The sequence below is a fragment of the Lissotriton helveticus genome, chromosome 8 (genome assembly GCF_964261635.1).
Source record: "Lissotriton helveticus chromosome 8, aLisHel1.1, whole genome shotgun sequence".
In the NCBI taxonomy this organism is placed as follows: domain Eukaryota; kingdom Metazoa; phylum Chordata; class Amphibia; order Caudata; family Salamandridae; genus Lissotriton; species Lissotriton helveticus.
In genome coordinates, this window is record NC_136069.1 from 364739823 (window position 1) to 364752196 (window position 12374).

The window sequence follows — 12374 nt, forward strand, 5'->3', positions numbered from 1 at the left end:
CTTTATAGCATGATCATGATACTGAGTATGTTTTTCAGCTTTGCAGAAAGTGACCGGAGCGCCTCGCCACCTCCCTCGCCCTTCTTTTCGGCCATCATCGCTGCCTTTCAGCCAGCAGCCTGCGACGATGCAGAAGAAGCCTGGCGCAGCCACATCAACCAGCTCATGTCGGACTCTGATGGCTCTTGTGCAGTCTATACATTTCATGTCTTCTCCTCCCTCTTTAAGGTACGCCAATGCATTTGAACTGACAGTCACAGTATTTACTGTTTTATTTATGTATTTAAAACGTTTTATATAGCACAGACATGACTAATGAAGGTATCAGAGCGCTTTACAAATGATCAGAAAGAAGAGACATAGAGATCAAACAACAATATAATTGAGGCAAATACAAGATGTAGTAACTCCCCAGTTTAGGGGTGGGATGGACCACCTCAATGTCAAATCTGAAAATCAAAAACACTATTGTAGCAGGCGAGTAATAAACATGGGTGTAGTCAACGTGCCATGACACGTCTGGAGAGTAGAGTTCCTGGGTTCTCGTATTAGAACATTTTCTCAGAACTAAAAGAATTTCCATAGTTATTGAAGTATGATTTAATAGTTTCAGAACTGAACTTGAACATCTTTTCATAGTTTACAGTTAGTGATAGATAATTCCATACATATTGAGAAGGCTTTGTTGTTGATGCCACAGGACAGAAGCCTCCTTAAAAATATACGGTGCCACGGGGACCCTTGAAGCTGCTTCTTTTTGTTTAGGTCTATATTATACTGGTTCACATTTTCATATTTTATTAGAATTTTATGCATATTCCCCTTCAGAAACGATAGTGGCTGGCCATGACGAATATGTGTGATATGGATAATGTCTACCACGTTGTCCGACATGCGTAAAGACTTATCAGTGACCCATTTACTTGTGGCTCCAGCTGCTCATGGATGTCAGAATCCCTGAAGGATGGGAAAACATTGTCCTCAGTGGGATGATCAACCTCCGAGTGCAGCTCACTCTGTGCCCTGACCAATGGTTGGAAAGTGGTGAGTCGTTAACTCCGGCTTCAGTTTGGTCCTGAGTCTGACAGGCACGACCTGTAGCCCTGAAATAAGAGTCCCTTGCTAGAGATTTTCACACAGAAATCTCCTTTTTACTGGTACAAAAAAGAGAAACCATTTAGAACAGAACATGAAAGTGAAGGCATGTCAAAATCGAAGAGAAAACCCGGTGCCTCTCCTTCTAAAATGGGTGAGTACTCTAGATCTTGATATTGGGATACATTGCTCCATGCCATTAGTAGCTGCCAAGCCATCAATAACTAGAAATCCACCTTTGGAGACAGTACAAAGTAAGATGTTGCTAGCAAAATACCAAAAGCTGCTGGTTTCCTTGTCATGCCCTCTCTTTTGACAGGTGAGTTGTATGTCATAGTTATGCAAAAAGCTGTGAGTTTATAATACACAATATATTGTGCTCATAACGAGCTGTTGGTATTGTTTCAGCTCTTGCATAAAGTAATTCCAGGCATGAGGTTCTTCATGCAGATGCACTCTGCTGCATCAGAGTATTGTATTGTAGCATCTGTGGAGCACTTACCCCTTGGTGGAAAGCTGAATCATTTATCTGCATGGATGGTATGCTAAACTGTGTGGATGTGTGGCTGGAAGGGTGTTGTCTTTGCTTTGAACACGGTGACCACTGAGAGGTGGTTATTGTGTTATGGGACGTAGCGCTTGTTGACGGGCTGTATGAGGAAGTGTTTGACAGATCTGCATTATTGTAGTTTGTGGTATGTTGGCAGCTGTGATTAGGTCTGCCGGTCCTTTTATTATGTTGGTATTTTGTTCTTTTATATTCTCAGTCCAATTTCTTATGCTGGCTGTGGCAGAATGTCACCCACTCTGAGATCTAATGGATCCGGGGAAGATAAACAGTGTAGAAGAGGAGTGCAAGGAATCCTAGGTCTGCGCGGGTAGACTATTCTGCAGTCACACTTACAGCAATTATAAGACGTAAAATAAGGAGATTTGCGAAGATGCATTTTCTAGATTGATACTTATAATAAACATTATAGGATGTCAATGCTTAGCGTACGCGAGGCAATTTCTTCAGGTCTATGACCAGCAAGTGGTTACTGGGCAGTTTCTGTGTTATGCACTATCGTCTACCATAACTCATCCCAAGATTTAAATGCCACACTTGCCCTTTCTGGGAAAGTACGTGCAAGCAAGCCGCTTCGCACACTGAGCCAAGGAGCAGTTCTTCAAACAGTTGGAAACTTGCACAGCTATTTAGATGCCTTCTGTTTGAATTTGCTTAATGCAGTCCAGATACTTTAATGATTAAAAATAGCAAGACCCTGAGCATTTCCTGAGATTGTTCCAGTCCTGGGCTTGCTTCCTAAACTGCAGAGTGACATTTATTACCAGTTCAACATCGTGTATGTTTGAGATGTTATTTGTGCTAACAATAATAAAGTGAAGCTGATGTTTATCGGCGTCCAAGTTCTTAAACATGCAAAAGAGTTCCCTTTTGATCAGTTTTAGAGAGAAATGTATTCTGCAGTCGAGGACCGTATTGCTTCACTAGTGGAAAATATTTTTGAGTTTGATTTGCATATTGTACACTTTCACTTTGACAAATGAGTAGCAGACTCCATATCCAAAAATTAAGATGCACATTACCATCATCAAATCTACATGATGTGCTTTACAATCATCAGAAAGGATATGAGCACATACAAAACACGGCATGGATGTTGATAGCCCGTCAACGCTTCAGAAAGAGTAAAGTTGCAGGAGTATTCAGGTGAAGACCCCAAAGTACTACTCCCCTGCCTGAAATCATCCTTTCACTGTTCTCTGGGCATATCTCTTGTTTGTCATAAGATTGCCGTGCCCAGCACCACAAACGGTCACTGAATCTGCTAGCTACTGGGGATGGATAAACTGGGCTCTCAACATCTTATCCACAAAACACATATAAATGTTACATTTCTTCAGTCCACCCAAAGCCCCATCTAAAGCCCCGGGTCACCCACCATCCTCAGAGTCTCTGACTGGCCGAAAGATTGTTCTCCTACAGCTTTTCATGCCAGCACAATTTAGCCAGCAATTACCTATGACCCCTCCATGAAATGCAGTATAATTGCCACTGAACTGTGCCTTCGATACAAGCTGCCTTATGGGCCCTACTCTCGCAACTACCCATTTATCATTGAATCCTTGGCAGACGGCACACTTCCCACCGCCCATGATTAGTCATGAAGTCTACCCTCATTCCTCTAGATGTTATCAAGTTCTCCCGTGCTTTGGACTTACCTCCCCAAGGCAAAATGGTACGACTAAAGATAACCCTTTATCTTCAACAATACCGTTTCTGTGATATCATTTGTAGAAGTATGGCATTATGTTCCAAAGAGCATAAATCTCAAAACAAAGTTTAAGTGCTGCACCGCAAAAAGTGCAGGGGAGTAACAATGCTGTGATTCCCGTAGAACCTCTGTTCCGACGACTTCGGGCAGAGTCACAAAGCATGCAAAAATACATTTTAAAACCAGGCTACAGTTAATTAGAGAACACAGTCTGTTTCTTTTCATTGTGAGTGTGTGTGCTTTTGCGTTTATAATGTTGCAGTGCAATTGACAGCGACAGCTGTATATAATCCACATGTAGCCTTTCATTACCTCCAGATTCCCCTAGGTGGAAAGAGGGTCATGGGGCAGAGCATGTTCCCTGCCTCTTGGGAGTGACTGAAGGTGTGGATGGTAGTAGTGTGGAGTGTGGTAAGTGTTTTGTTCTTGGTGACCATACATTCTAGTGTTTCCACCTAGATATTAGCAGCCTGGGGTCTGGCTACTTCCTCACCAAGTCTCAAAGTGACCACAGATACCAATAATGTGTGAGAACTCCCTAACTAGGGAGTTTACAAAAAAGTGTGCGTTAGAACCCCACAGGGACATTGGTGGATCAGACCTTCTGGAGTCTTCCAGTATACAGCTACACAGAGGATCACAAATTCTGTGGGCCCTAGTGACCTCTTCCCATAAATGTTCATGGATAGTAGGGTGGAGCCAACCCTCTGTGCCTCTGAGTTATTCCCCATGCTAAGCTTTCCAGACTATCCAGCCCCTTCTACCGGCTTTGTCTACTGTGACTTCTCTCAGTGTGGGATGTAAAGAGACAGATGATCATCATCTGCCTGACAATAGCATGTTTTGTGTTTATAGAGAGGCGCTTTAGCCTCACCCCCTGCTTAGGGAAAAACCCAGATCTGAGCTGCTGTGGCTTTTATACCAGGATCTGGGCAGGCCTACATTTGTTTTTACTGCCGGGGAGGAGGCCAGCATATACCCTGGAAGAATTAATGAACTTACTGCATCCAGACCCACGTACGGGGCTGGGCACCACTATAATGGTTAACTTGATTACCTCCATCTTATGCTCTCCGCTTACAGTGCAAGTTGTAGATTTGCCAACGGGCCCTTCCACTCTGTCCCTTGGAGTGTTGCTGGCGAAGACCACCACATGGGTGTCGGGAGCGTCCCCAGCAGTTGCTCATGTTGGGTCTTTTTCCCATCTTACCTTCTCTTAGGCTACCCACTGGGTCCTGTACTATTCAATGAGAGATTTCTTAAAGACCGGCCCGAGGGAGAGGGCACCCCTGTAAGTCTTAAACCTTGGCTTCCATGGAGACTGCCTCGTGCATAGGCACCACAGCGTGGAGTCAGCCATACAAAGCATTCTGGTTCAGGCAGACTTCAGGACCGCTCCTCGTTTAACTCGCACAACCACACACTAACCCTGTACACACTAGCAGCCATGTTCTGCTTTCACACATACACCCTCCAGTATCCCACTTCCACTCGGCTGTATTTAGCTCTGCATTTAAAGGGACCAAAAGTCACTCTCCCTTTAAGAAACAACATTCACTCCTGTAACCTATTCATAGCACTTCCCAGGAAACTCATTCTGCATGAAGGAACCCAACAGGTACATAGAGCAGTATAATCATTTAGGTGCCAATACTCTGAAGAGTAGTAGTACAGTGTTTGCACTCCAAACTATAGTCCACAAGTAGAGGAAAAAACTGTCCCCTCAATTCGGCCTATCCAATTCTCTCACTTTCTTTGACCAAGATCTCACAAGCAGTAAATAAAAATATAACAGTCACATTAGAAAACATATGAGAAAACCTTCCTCCGTTTTCTATCGCTTTTATATATCTAAAAAAAAAGCCCAACTATTTATGATAACTACCATCATAATCTTCTACACCCCGCCCCAACTTCCTCCCATGTTTGTTCAGGATTTTTTATGTTGTAGAATTTGTGTGCCTGTTTTAGGGCGAAACTAGTATCCCTGAGAAGTGAATGTTTTTTATTTTTTTTTATTTTAATTTTCCAGAGTATTCAGAAAAGATTCTGCTTCCTGACGTGCGATGCAGCCGGGTATCTCGGTGACAGCCTTCGCGGAATAGGGTCAAAGTTTGTGAGCACATCGCAGATGCTGACACTGTGCTCAGAGTGCCCTACTCTCTTTGTGGATGCGGAAACAGTGAGTATCGTTCTACAAGTCCTATACAATGTCTTTGTCTAATGGACACCTTAGTTTTGACTCCAGGTTTAGCTTCCCAATGGAGCTATCCTGCCTTCTGAGTGTACTCTTTTGATTCTGCGGAGGCCAAATTGCCTTCCTGCAAGTCCTTTTTTGTGGTTCGCACACTCAGCCTTCTCTCTTAGTCCTGTTAGTTGAAGTTTAACTTTTGTTTCCTGCTGCTCATTTGATGTCCATCGGTTTTGTGGTATTCTGAAGCCTGCAAAGGTTTTCAGAGTTTGATTCTAAAATCAAAATGGATTAAAAAGTACATGGTAGATGCCCTGTGCTGACTGGACAAGAAGAATTGATATTAATGTGTACACTCTGTATTGATTGTCGCCAGAGCTGCCAGCTCTATAACTCCTCTGAATCTTTAGCTTGCCCTCTCACTCATGAGGGACACACAACTTCACTTCTAATAACATCTCATCAAGAAAGTAGAGCTGCAATAAGTTAAAAACTTCTGCAGTCCACTCTTATCCAGATTCAAGTCAGGTTTAAAGTAAAACCTCGTCATATAAGTCATTAATGCACAGTTACAGCGTTCATAGGTGGCCTAAGTTGAACCACATATTGTCAGCTGTGCCTTTTGATTCAGGTCAGTGCGTCTCTTGACTGACTCATGGAGGTGTCATAGTATTGGCTGGTTAGGGCTGTGCTTTTTGTTGGTGGATACCTTTTAGCTCTGGCAAGACTCACCAGAAGGAATTCAAAGACCACACGTCATCAGGGCTGGCATATCTTTAGACATCGGTCAAGTCTTTTGTGAAACAGCAAGGGGCCGATTCACAGAACTAATCTGAGATAAAATCCTAAATTTATTACTTTTAGTATTCACAGAATAGTACTAAATGCCTTCTCTGAATACCAAAAGTAGTACTTTAAGATTTTATCCCGGTTTAGTAGTAGTAAAGTTAGGAGTCCTTACTTTCTACTAACTAAATGCCTTCTTTGAATACCAAAAGTAGCAAGTTTAGGATTTTATCTCAGATTAGTTCTGTGAATGGTCCCCAAGTGGTGTTCTTCCTGAGACTTTCCAGAGGAATTCACACCACTTAAAACGTTTTGGAACAAACCTTTCCACCCATTACTTTTTAGTGCCCTCACTGAGTCTCCCCAGAGGCTTCTCATAAAACTGATAATAATGCTGAAATATTTCTGGAGTCGTCTGTGTTTTTAGGGCCGCAGGGGAAGTGGCCTAGGAAGAAAAATTGATTTCTACATGTCAAGCACTCTTCTGTAATATAGCGGATGGGCCAAAACAATGGAATAAAGTGCAACTCAGAAGAATACACAGTAGTTAAGGATTGGCTCAAATATTTCCATTATGGTGACTTCAGCAATTATTGCTCTCCACCCTCATCATATATCTGAAATGATTGTAAAAACTCTCTGCGTAAGTTACCATACCTGTTTGCCTCAGTTCTAACAAATTTTATTTTGCTTTATGTTGGTGTAACTAAACCGAGAAATTGCGTAAACTTTCTTAAAAACAGAGAATAAACATCCCTGCAATCTCTAGAATACACTTTCATGCATTTCGACTTAAAATAAACAGGAGTAAAATTCCTATTAAGATGGCTAGAACCTCAGAATCAAATAGATGCTTTAATTGAGGGGTATTAAATAAGATACACTTGCTCCCAATCTCTCTAAATTGTGAAAATCTACTTTAAGTATGGACAGATTACCTTAGCATTGAAGAATTGCTGTTGTGCTATTATGAAAAATATATGTTTTATCCGAATACTGCTTGTAGTTTAGGTGTGTTAAGTTTTATTTTTCTGCCAATAAAAAACATTTATAGCGGTGATGCCTAAGACAAGTCCAGGAGAGACAGATTCATACTAGATGGAAAGCCACTGATTGGCTTTCCTGAAAATGTGACATGAATATGGCCTTCCTGGACCTATGTTGGGCACTTCTCAGTATAAGAGCAAAATTTTTTATTTTTTATTTTATTTTTCCTCATTCGCCTCTGACCCCAGCTAACTGGTGGTCCACGAGTCGCCATTGTTACTCACTTAGAGAGGTAGGATTCACTTTGATTTAATTTGGGGTGCTGCCCCAACGCGCTATCGCCCGCCTACCAGTGGCTCACAAGCTTCCTACCTGTTGCTGACCTCTCGTTGTTAAGGAGAGGGTGGCCATGCTCTCCCCTGATTTAGAGGGACAAAAGATTGAAGCCGGCCGCCCACCTTAACACACCATTACCTGATACACCAGTGATATCGGCAGGGTCCAGCACAATCTAAGAGCTTCCCAGGAGGCTTAATCATAGGACAAAAAGGAAAGAAAGATGGCAAAAGGTGGTACAAAAGCGTGATCTCAATAGCTATCTAGACTGAAGTCCAATTTACCAGGCAATCCCAAATGGCTCTCTTCTTGCTTCTTCTTAGTCTGGCCAGATCCATCTTAGATGTTTTAAACAGCGAGGAAAGCCAGTCGGAGTGTGTAGGGGGCAAAACCTCAGCCCATCTCTTACATATTTCTCGCCTGGCCAACAATATAGCAAAAAACAGAAAGCCTCTATTAGGACCAATTATTTCCTCTTGGATGCCAAAAATTATTAGACTAAGTGTGATGCGTAATGGGTATCCTAAGATGGACTTTATGGTAGCCCCCACTTTTTCCCTGTATTCCGAAATTGCGGGGCAAGTCCAGAACATATGCGTGCCCTGGGCTCTTTCCGAGTTGCAATTTTTACATTTGGCCGGTGGGCCATTAGACATCTTAGAAAGTCTTGCCTAAATAGGCGCTGTGGGTAGTGAAATTATGATTTCCTCTCAGCCATGCTGGTTTCACCATTTGAAACAGAGTCCCATAGGAAGTCTGCCAGAACTCAGCCCAATCTGCCCCCGGGGTTGATTCCACCCATAATTCTCCCGCTAATCTAAAATCCCCATCTATGGTGTCTTCGATTGCCCAATAAAAAGATGATACCTCCTTTTTCCCTGCTAACTTTTTAACCAGATGTTTTTCTAGGGCATTTCCCCGTCCTATCAATGTTTATTGATTCTGGGACCAGCTCTTTAATTTGAGATATTTAAATCTGGACATACCTTCATCCAGTTTCTCATGAAGAGTTGCCCAAGACAGGAGAGAACCGTATTCAGTTAAATCGCCCCATGTTAATAGCCCTGCTGTTCTTAAAGGTACGGCCAGTGCATCTTTTAGGCAACTTGGTGTCCCTGGGCTAATCCACAAAGGAGCTAATCTTGAATAGTATTCGATACCCGTTACTGCTCTGAGTCTAGCCCATATTTGGAGAGCGCCCCTTAAAACCTTCAGCCTTACTTTCTTAAAAAGATTTTTGTCCCCATATTTAAAAAGGAAACCTTCATGTGGGAGCCCAACCTGGTCTAACATGGCTTTAAACATCTTCCCTCTAACTGATAAATCTGGAGATTTCAGCAACACTCTCGAGTGGGTCAGTTGAAACGCCCATGCATAATACTGAATGTCTGGTAGTGCAATACCACCCTTTTCCCTTCTGCGTTTTAGTTTTTTTCGGGAAATCCTGGTTGCTTTATACGCCCACACAAATGAGTTAATTGATTGCTGAAATCTATCGCTTATTGATTTATTAAAATGTAGTGGTATGGTATTAAAAAAGGAATGTTGCCTTAGGGAGAATTGTCATTTTAATCAACTTGGCTCTACCTAAAATAGTTAAGGGAAGGGGAGCCCAAGATCTGATTAGTTTTTGACTTTCTTTTATGGTATTGAGGAGATTTACCTCCGCTATTTTGTCTAAGTTAGATACAATTTTGACTCCCAGGTACCTCATCTCATCTTTAATGTGGTATTTTCCCTTAGGCAGATTCCAGGTCATGATCTCGGTTTTATCTGCATTAAACTCATAACCTGAGACTCGATCAAATTCTTCAGCTAAACTGATGACTAGAGGGAAAGATGACTCTAGATCTGACGAAAAGATAAGAATATCGTCTGCATAGAGGGCTACCTTCCTATCCCAAATGTCACTCTTAAATGGTAGGATTTCTATCTCCTCCCTGAGATACAGAGCAAACGGCTTGATGTACATATCAAAGAGAAATGGAGAGAGGGGGCAGCCCTGTCTAGTTCTTCTCTTAATGCTGAAGGATTTAGTCAGTTTACCATTAACCACCAACCTTGCAGAGGGATCTCTATATATGAGGTGTATAGTTTGGTGGAATTTTGGCCCAAAATTCAGTTTCTCGAAAACGGCAGCAAGGTGTAATTCCAATTAACTCTGTCGAAGGCTTTTGTTGCATCTAGTGTCATTATTCCGGTGGAAGAGAAAAATTTGAGGCGAAATCTATTGCACCTATTAGATAGTGTGTGAGATCAAAGAGATTTCTGCCTTTTATGAAACCCTTCTGGTCAGTATGCAATAGATCTCCTGCAACTGCACCCAGCCTGTCGGCCAAAATCCTGGTAAAAACCTTATAATCGGAATTGAGAAGTGAAATAGGTCTATACGACCCAAACTTCGTAGCTGATTTACCAGGTTTTAAAATCAGAGTGATATTTGCTTCTTCCCACGAGGATGGTGGTTTAACCCCTTCTATCACGATTTTATTAAAAAACCATGGTCATGAAAGGTATTATCTCCTCTCCCAGGGATTTATACACTTCGGCCGGAAGGCCATCCAGCCCTGCAGCCTTGCCTGTTTTACAGGCTAAAAGAGCCTTTCTAACTTCCTGATGAGAAATTTCCTCCTCTAGCTTCTCTTTTTTGGTTAATTCCAAAGCTTGCCAATGGATCGGTTCTAACCAGTCCATTGCCATTGTGATATCTACGCCGTTATCCTCATCATATACTTCCTTAAAATAGGTATGGAAAGCATCTCCAATCTCTTCTTCATTATTTGTTGTAGTATTTGCATCATCTATTTGTTTAATCAAAGTACGCACTCTGTCTGATTTGGCCTTCCAGGCTAGTAATCTGCCTGCCCCCTTGCCGTACTCAAAATGAGCGAGTTTGCTTACCTCCCACCTACTAGATATTCTAGCCTGAACTTTACTATCTAGATTGGCTTTCAAAGAGCCCAAATTCGCTATTAATGGCTGAATTTGGTCTTGATCGATTTCTTTAATGATCTTCTTTTCCATCTCCTTCATTTGTCTCTCAGTAGAAATTTCCTCCCTATACTGCCTGTTTTTATACGACATCCTATTTGTAACTAGACCCCTCAAAAATGCTTTGAAAGTGTCCCAAACCACCATAGGATCCACTAAACCAATATTCATATTTAGAAAAAATGTAATCTCCCAAAACAAATGGCCAGTTTCAGCCTCATCTAAAAGGAGTGTATGGTCAAATGACCAGACCCTTAGCTGAACCTTCCCTGCTAATTTCAAATCCATCCAGATTGCTGCATGATCTAATAGATGAGGGGTCAGATAGCCTATAGCTTGGATGTTTCCTCTAAGATTGTTTCTTATTAAAATGTAATCGATCCTGGATTTGTGTCTATATTTTTTATTATAGAAGGACACCCCCACTTGGGTGCCGACCTTTCCCTCTAGATATCGACCAGCGCATTTTGCCTCATCATAGTTTTTAAATACGCTCTAGAATTAGATGGGAGATTTGTCCTACTGCTTGGGGATTTATCCAGTATAGGTTCCAGTACTATATTAAAATCCCCTGCAAAAATTAACGTATCAGGCAACCCCAGTAAATTAGAAAAAATTACTTTCAGAGTTGAGGGTTCATCCTGATTTGGGCCGTAATACCCAACTATTGTGATGGGCATACTTTCTGCAGAAATGTTAGCTATTACCGATCTACCACTAACATCAGTCGTTTATTAAAATGGCAACCCCCCTAATGTTTGCTGATTGGCCAGAACAAAGGCAATGTTCTACCAAGGTAAGTGTCCCACACATTTTCATAATTTCTTCTTTAATGAGGTGGGTCTCTTGTAGGATGATTATATGTGCAGGCGAGTCCTTCAAATATTGGAAGATTTTTTCACTCCTGCTCTTAACTCTGAGGCCATTTACATTCCATGAAATGCAGTGTAGCGTTCTCATGGAGGATTAAAGGGACCGCACTTATACTTTACCTCAACCCATAAGGTGTCGGCACCCAACCAAGAACATCGTAAAATAAAACATCCTGAGGTTAAAGGTCGAAAGAGGATTTTCTTTTTTTCTTTTTTCCCATCTGCTCCCCCACCCGTGCTACCCCCATACTCCCCTTACAACCCTCCCAACCCCCCCTGGAGAACCCTTCCCCTATTTACCTGGATGAGACCAGGTTCTGCCTGCCAGGAAGCCCTGCTCTACCCCATTTTTACCTAATATTTGGTGCTACACTCCGCTAAATAAGTAAGCTTATGTCATTAAAGATTTTAATAACTCATCTTCTACTAATGTGACTAAAAGGGTGAGTTTACTAATAGGGTTTCTTAACCCTGGCACTTTCTAGCATCCTGCCCAGACTCTAAATGATATATTGCAATACCCCCTTTTATAAGCTGGTACATCCTAAGTTAATTTAGATTTTTAAATTCTCGAGAAGATAGTCTGCTTCCTGCACTGTTCGCACATTATGCATCTTGTTGTTATGCATAATTTTCAGTTGGGCCGGGAATTTGAGTTGGACAGTTGCTCCCAATTTCCAGTCTTCCATTCTTTTTCCCAGCTCCCACTGACGGTCTAGAGTAACTCGTGAGAGGTCTGACCTAATCTCGAAGATGAAGTCTCTCGCTTTTAGAGACTTCAATTTGAGAGCAGCAGTTCGTATCTTCTCCTTCAATCCGAAGGTAAGGAAGTTAAAT

At 42.0% G+C, this 12374-nt stretch overlaps 1 protein-coding gene across 2 annotated transcripts in view; it reads left to right on the forward strand.

Annotated features, from left to right (window-relative positions):
* FRY (FRY microtubule binding protein) overlaps positions 1-12374 on the forward strand; it is a 778582-nt gene that overhangs the window by 706779 nt on the left and 59429 nt on the right. For both annotated transcript variants that reach the window (XM_078657150.1, XM_078657151.1), the window contains exons 55-56: positions 39-228; positions 5407-5556. In XM_078657150.1, the coding sequence (XP_078513276.1) occupies positions 39-228; positions 5407-5556 (340 nt within the window). The remainder of the gene's footprint in view (positions 1-38; positions 229-5406; positions 5557-12374) is intronic.